Source organism: Gastrolobium bilobum, unplaced genomic scaffold (genome assembly GCF_033153095.1).
Source record: "Gastrolobium bilobum isolate Gb01-03AN ecotype WA unplaced genomic scaffold, APGP_CSIRO_Gbil_v1 utg21381, whole genome shotgun sequence".
Lineage (NCBI taxonomy): Eukaryota > Viridiplantae > Streptophyta > Magnoliopsida > Fabales > Fabaceae > Gastrolobium > Gastrolobium bilobum.
Window position 1 is genome coordinate 3786 of NW_026900146.1, and position 7528 is coordinate 11313.

General features: G+C 32.3%; 1 protein-coding gene across 1 annotated transcript; it reads right to left on the reverse strand.

The window, feature by feature from the left end:
- Positions 1-1904: 1904 nt before the first annotated feature.
- Positions 1905-5748, reverse strand: LOC133295510 (NAC domain-containing protein 86). The gene is made up of 6 exons (XM_061494350.1): positions 5592-5748; positions 4513-4790; positions 3633-3983; positions 3062-3517; positions 2712-2793; positions 1905-2599 (listed from the first exon to the last, which is right to left on the reverse strand). The coding sequence occupies exons 1-6, from the start codon at positions 5746-5748 to the stop codon at positions 1905-1907; spliced, it is 2019 nt and encodes a 672-aa protein (XP_061350334.1).
- Positions 5749-7528: the final 1780 nt, after the last annotated feature.

Here is a 7528-nt window from a genome sequence, read left to right on the forward strand (position 1 = left end):
GCCCGCAGCAAAAAAAAAAAAAAAAACTTCTCTATAACATAACACAATCACTTTTCCTACAACATAACTCTTATAAAACCCTTTATATATATACATATCCACAATGTCTAATTAAATTTTAAACATTAAACTCCTCCAATATACATCAAGGTCGAAACATAGGAGCATACCTCATAGGATTTTTTCCCACTTTGGCATTCTCACTAATGCACCAAATTTCCACTTATTCCAACATATTAAACCTTCCCAATACATACAATAAATTTTGTACATCATCCCTTAATTACCCTATCAAGGTCGAAATCTAGGGCATCTCACCATGGGATTTTTTTCCAATTTTATACATGTTCACATGCTTATTCCACCTTCCTAAATCCAACACATCAACAATCCATCATCAATTCAAATTTTAAACTAATTTATATCTCACTCAAAACATGCTCATAAATTCCAAGACATAAATCACAAAAATAAAACTATAGGATTAGAGGTTTCTCACCTATAGTAGCTATTCCAAGCTCTAAAGAACAAACCCCAAGCTTTGCTCACTCAAAAGCCCCACTTTTCTACAAACATGAATAGTGTCACGAATTGGGTTTGATGAATAACTCTCTCCACAAGCCAAATCAGCCCAAATGGAGTGGTGGAATGGATTCACTAGCCTTTTTCCTTAACGATTCATGTATGGCATCATGGCTTTTGGTGAGAATTTGAGTGGAAATGAGAGGAAATAAAAAAAACTAACCTAGGTCCCTTTCTCTATGGAAGCATCAAGCAACAGTGAGAGAGATGGAAAAGAAAGGAAACAGCGCGCAGAAAGAAGGTGAAATAAGGATTTTACGGTGTGTAAAATTTAAGTTACTTTAACTGGGTAAAGGTTTATCTATCTACACACCTCCATTTATTACCAAACTTTACCTAATGGACTAGAATATTTTTCTAGTCATATTTTTAACTTTACTTTCACTTTTCGGGTAACTTTGTTTACCCGCATTTTTATCCCTTAACTGTCATTTTAACTCCTTTTCACTAAGGGTGACTTTATTTCTTTTACTTCTAATTATTCTTCAATATTAAATCCTCAATTACTAGTGAGGGTTATTATAATAGCCAGTCAAAAATTTATTCTTAACTTCATGCACTTAATACGTAACTTTTACAACTGATAAACCAATCTCTAATAAGTAATAATTATTCACAAATGCATTGGTAACTTTGACATATAATGGTCATTCTCTATAAATTAGTTTTATGTAATCCTTCTTAATAATTCAATCATTTTATATCTCTTAAAATTGAATACTCTTTCTTATCGGAAACGCTCCATGACTAAATTTCCCATAAAATTACCTGTAGGTTTTTCAAAAGAATAAGGAAAATATGTGCCTTTTTTTTTATAACTCTGTCCATAAATTTTCACATACCTAAAGATATATAGAAACCCTAACACTCATATTAATTAAATTGAATTCAGATTAATATGATATATAGCTTGAAGATCCATAATGCTTCATATCTTTAATATAGATTAATTATATTATAACAAACCAATTGTTTCTTGCAAAAATTACAATTTTTTAAAATATTATTGTGTGCAACTTTCATATTAAAAGCATTAAATAATACCTCAAATTGAACTTCACCTTTTCTCCACATAGATTCTTTTTAATATTTCAATAATAATTGAATTAAATGAAAACGAATGTGAACATTCTATTAATACTATTGAATACAATTAAATCTTAATCAAATTAATAACATATATATGTGACCAAGTGAAATACAAGTATTTGGATACATCAATCTCCTACGTAATTGGAATCCTAAATTGAGAATTCAATTTGATCCTTCTAAATTAAATCCTTAAGTTAATTAGAAGCTAAAACCAAAATGAAATTAAAAGGTCAAGGGTGAACTATGATGTGGTTAGCCCACATAGTACAAAGAGCCAAAGATATAGTGAGGAAAATGCCTATCTTCTTCAAGACCACATTAAATCCTTTCCCACTTTTGATACCAACAAACCAAATTTTTTCTTGCTCATTCCATATGATTTTCTCATCTGGTTTTCTCATTCTCTTCATGCTATTAGCACTAGAGCACCACTTCTTTTTCACATCCTCTGGACCTTGTTTCATATCTTCTTCCACTTGTTCCTTCAAGTATACACAATGCATCAACAAAAGTGCAAAGATAAATACAAGGGCACTTGCTATAGTGTTTGATGGCTTTACTAGCTTCCCCATCACACAGGCCTTAAACTTGTTAAGGAAAGAGTACCCTTTGTTCTTCATAATAATCAGTGTCTCTGCATTCTCTATAGATTGATTGGTGGCCATTATAGGATTGAGTTGAACTTTGATGGTTTGTGAAGGAACAATTTGGTGAAAGAATGTCTCGGCTACTTGACGAGTTGAAACAAACATTCCATGACTTACTTTTGTTTCCTCAACAACCTCAAAGCTTGTAGAATTTGAATAGTCAATGTTACCATCATCTATAAAGTTCTCATTGGGGTCATCATCATTGATGAACCCCAATGAGAAATCGTCAATGTCAGTATCATTGAGTTCTTTGTTGCTATTGTGTTGCTCAGATTCTGATGCAAATAAAAGCTATTGTTAATTTTGTTTAGGTCAAAAATAAATAAATAAAAGAAGAGAAGGTTACATCTTAGCAATCATGTGTAGAGTAATTTTAATTAACAATACCTTGCACCTCATTCTCTTCCCTGTTTGTTTGGAAACTTGAAATCTCCTCGATTGGAACAATCTTATGCTCTTCCATAAAGCCCTGTCAAATTATGCAAATAATCATATAAGCTCCATCAATATGATATATATATATATATATATATATATATATATATATATATATATATATATATATATATTATGAAATTTGCCAGAATTTAAACTTAAAACACATTTTTTGGGGCTTTATCAAAAGCCAATAATGGACTAATTATAAGATTGATATAAGATCTTAAATATATAAGAAAGAAATATTATGTATAAAGGACACTTTTAAATTAAATATCAGCATTACATTTTCAACATACCTTTCCTAAATCTTTGCTTGACATTCCAACCCATCTTAAATTCTCAACCATCCTCTCTGACTTGAATTCATCACCAAGATCCCCAATCTCTATGGATCTTGTGTTTGGATCTTCCCATGCTTTGTCAACATATCTCATGGAGTTCATATCATAATTTACATTATTGTAATCAGTGCCAACCATAAAAGTAAAATCATTTTCATGAGGAGCATAATTTTCATTTCCACCCATTAATGTCTGTGAATAATTGGATTGATTTATCAATTCCTGGGAAGCTTGAGCAACTGAAAGAATTTCCTGTAGGATATCGGTTTCATTTCTGCTTCCACACATGGAACCCGAGGCTTGTGTCATTTTCAGCTCATGAGAAATACCAACTTGAGGAAAGTCCTCCACCTCCAATGGAGGCATGGAAAACCTATGCTGCATCCTTGCACACTCTAGTGCTATATCAACCTGCAAATCAAATCATCATGTGTATATATGAGGAACAAGACCATATAAAGTGAAAAGATGAAATCTATTTTATAAGGTAAAGTTTAATTAATGTGTACAAGAAACTAGTAGGTACCTTGGATGGAGGGTAAGGTATGGCTCCATAATTGGGAAATGAAGAAGAGGTTGGAAGATTGAGTAAGTCTTCAGATAAGAAATGTGACCACAACCCATTATCCCTTGTCCCACCATTGATATTAACAGAAGTCCCATTATTCATGTTTTGAGTTGAACATGTATCCCATGGCATCAAATAATTTGAACTCTCTAAAACTTCACCTCTTCCTTCAGAGTATAGCTCAATGCTTGATGATTGGTCACTTGTAATCTGATTTGCATGGCTGGTGGTGACATTAACATATTGCTCTCCAACTTTTGGGGGAATCACTGTGCTCTTCTTGAACACACGGCAAAGAGCATATGCATCCTGAAATCATATATTCCAAATAAAATTAAAATGAAAATCTTTTGTTATATAGGGTTAGAAAATACACAGACACCTATTCTTAATCCTAAGTTGAATGGAATGGCACGCAAATTTATGTGTAAACATAGTATCTATTTAAATACATTCAAACGACCCCTTCTTATAATGAGAATATATATAACCCTATTCCGGTCTGATCTGATATGGGATGAACTTATAATTATGGAACCGACTCGATCATCAAATTCCCGAATTCCGAATAAAAATAATGAAAATTCGTATATCTATTCTATTTATTCAACCCCTTTGCTAGGCAGCTATTTGTTAATTTAAATGAATAATTCTAAACTTTTAGAATAATTAGTTTATTAACTAAGACATATATTATATTCAAGCACTAGGAAGAAGAAAGTTAAGGAAATCATCATTTCTCATGCTTTATTATGTTCTATAATTAAAGAAATTAAACACATATGTAGTTAGTAAAAACAAAATTAAACAAAAATAAGAAGCTGATAATTATCTGAACCTGCAAGCCTGAAGCAGTTTCACATTCTCTTTCATCAAGACGGTACTCATGCATAACCCAACCTGTTCTAGATCCATGTGGGGCCCTGCCTCGATAGTAAACTAGGGTTTTCTTCATTCCAACAGCACGAGTCTGGGAGTTAACATTACGATCTTTCCCTGTGGCTTTCCAATATCCAGATTTTGTTGCACGGTTTGTTCTTGATCCATTTGGGTACTTCCTATCTCGAGGGCTAAAGAAATACCACTCCAAATCTTTTCCCGGTAACAATGACTTCCCTGTAACAATTGCTTCAAACTTTAACGTGGTTACCCTATATAGCTTCCTATAAAATAATATCACACCACTAAGAATTTTATTTTTATTTTTATTTTTCTCATTAGTTTTGCTTGGTGAATACTAGAATATTGTTCAGCATATTTCGTGTTTTTCAAAGTCATGCAATTTTTTTATATCAAACTGGTTGAATGATAAAGCAGATGAGTTACAAAAGCAATGGAAATAAGAAAGGTGATGCATATATCATGTAGAGAATGTTATCCTTTTCTTTTGTTGACTGTGTTTTTGACTTGGGGAATCCCACTATTTAATTTCCTCATTACTATCTATGTCTTGACGTTCACAATAGGAACCCTATAGTTGAAGGACCATCCTCCATACAACGTTAAGTACAATCTTAAATCAAATATTTTATGTGAAAGCAGAAAAATATACTTGACCAATAAAGCAAGTATGTGTTTCATAATTGAATAAAAGATCAAAAGGAAGTCATGTCTAAAGAAGTGTGAACCCACTTTTTTAAGATTCTTTTGTTGGGTTTGTTGAGATTACTGTTTGCAAGATAGCCATTAACCAATAATGATTTGCCAATCAAAAGAAGATAGATGAGTGGTGTTTTAAACGTAGGCCTCTTCATGTTATGTTAAAGAGTGTGTCATGAAGATTTTCTTCTAGTAAAACTCAAGTCAACAAATTAATCGTAAAATTTCTATCTTTTTAGCAATCCATATTTAGATATCAATGCATGACATGATTGAAAAACTGCTATATGTGTATGTGTGTGTGTGTGTTTAATTTACCTGGCAAGTCCCATGGTTCACACTTGTAGAGATCAACTTCAGGGATGATCTCCAACTCAATCTTACGGCCATTTATCTTACTTTTGAGGTAATAAGCAACAAGTTCTTCATCTGTGGGGTGGAACCTAAACCCAGGAGGCAATGAAACAGGTGCCATATGTGTATAAATCTCAACCTAATTGACCTAACTATGAACCTCCTTATTTGAACAAATTGAAAACAGAGAGAATACAGAGATATCTATGAGTAGCTAGGTGCCTCGTGACCCCAAAAAAAACTGGTGCACAAAGCCTCAATTCCAAGTGAAGATCACCAATTATATGCAAATTATAACCCTGCCATTTAAAACAACACAAAAGAACCTTATTAGCAAACTTTGACAAACATAAACTTGTCACTATTATAGCAAAACATGATAGTTATAAGAGAAAAGGACCTTAATTAGGTAGGAAGAGGATCCAAAGGCAGAGACTAGAGGGACAAAAACACAGGAAGAAGGTGAGAGAATGTTGGGAGGCAAAGAGGAGGGAGAGGGTGGAATGTTGGGGTTGCTTGGGGTTTTGATAAAGAGGACAAAAAGAGAAGAAGAGAGAGAGAGAAGATTGGAAAAACAAAAAGCAAAGTTGGGGTCTGTGCCACCTCTCTTGTCTTTCTTTTTTTTCTCTTTGTAGTACTTTTCATTTGTTTTTTTGATCATATGGATGATTCCTGTTATCTTTGGCTTGAAGCTTTGAATTTAATGATTATTATTAGTTAAATTTTAATGTTACATTATAACTCTCTTCTCTTCTCTCCAATGATCCCATGCTTCCTACTTGTTCTTTCTTAGATTCTGGTCTGCTCCACATGGCAATCCATGCATATGGTGCATTTCACACCTTTTTTCTTTGGATTAAGAATCTACATTAACGTGAGGAAACTGTAGCCAACGAACTATATATGGCGGCTGTTCCTAACTGAATAAACGACCATTTCACACTTCTTTTTGTTGCCATTGATTCTCTTGAGCTTCTTCGTCCCTTAGTGTTTTTATGTGTTTCTGTTCTCTCCTATTACTTTTTCACGTGGATATATGTAAATATAATGTTTGAATATTGGTAGGAACTCTGGGGTAAAGGTTTTCCTTTCGAATCTCAATTCGTTATGAATCAAAGAATGATTATGATTAATGACTACAGGAACATGTCGAACGTTCATTTTCATATATATGGTTAAACGTTCATAATAAGTGTATGCTTGTATTAATAATATATATGCAAAAGTTCAATGATCAACCTTTACTATACATATGCAAAATCAATAAATATATGTTAGTATTGGTATCTAATTAGACGTGTAGATGAGCTGTAGGTCGACCTACAGGTGCTTATGGCCTAACCTATATCAGGTCAGGCTCGACCTATTAAATATAGTCAAATAAAACAGATCTAGAATTTTATAAAATAAGTCATAGGTTTACTTTTACATGCCGAGCCTACAAGCTTACAAGCTAGCCTATATCATATTTATTTATTTTAATAATTTTGAATAATAAGGTAATATTTTTTAATTATTGAATGTTTAATAGGTTTAAACAGGCTAACAGTCCTAGGTCAATATTTTTATATTTTAAATATAGGTCAAGTCAGACTTATAATTTGAGTTCATAAAAGGCTAATAGATAAAGCTAGACTTAAAATATTTTACACAAATTTAAATAATTTAAGTCAAAAAGCCCCTCCTATAGTTTGAGAGGGGGGAGGGGGGCGATGATTTTACTTAGATTTGGAATATATAACACGGAGGCTAATATCTTATAATTTTTTCATATGTTTAATCTTGAATTTTTCAAAAACTATATATGTATGCATGTATAACCAATGAAATTTTCCACATTGAGTGTACTTACATATAGTAATTGATTAATTTTTTAAAATATAATCAAAAAACTATATATA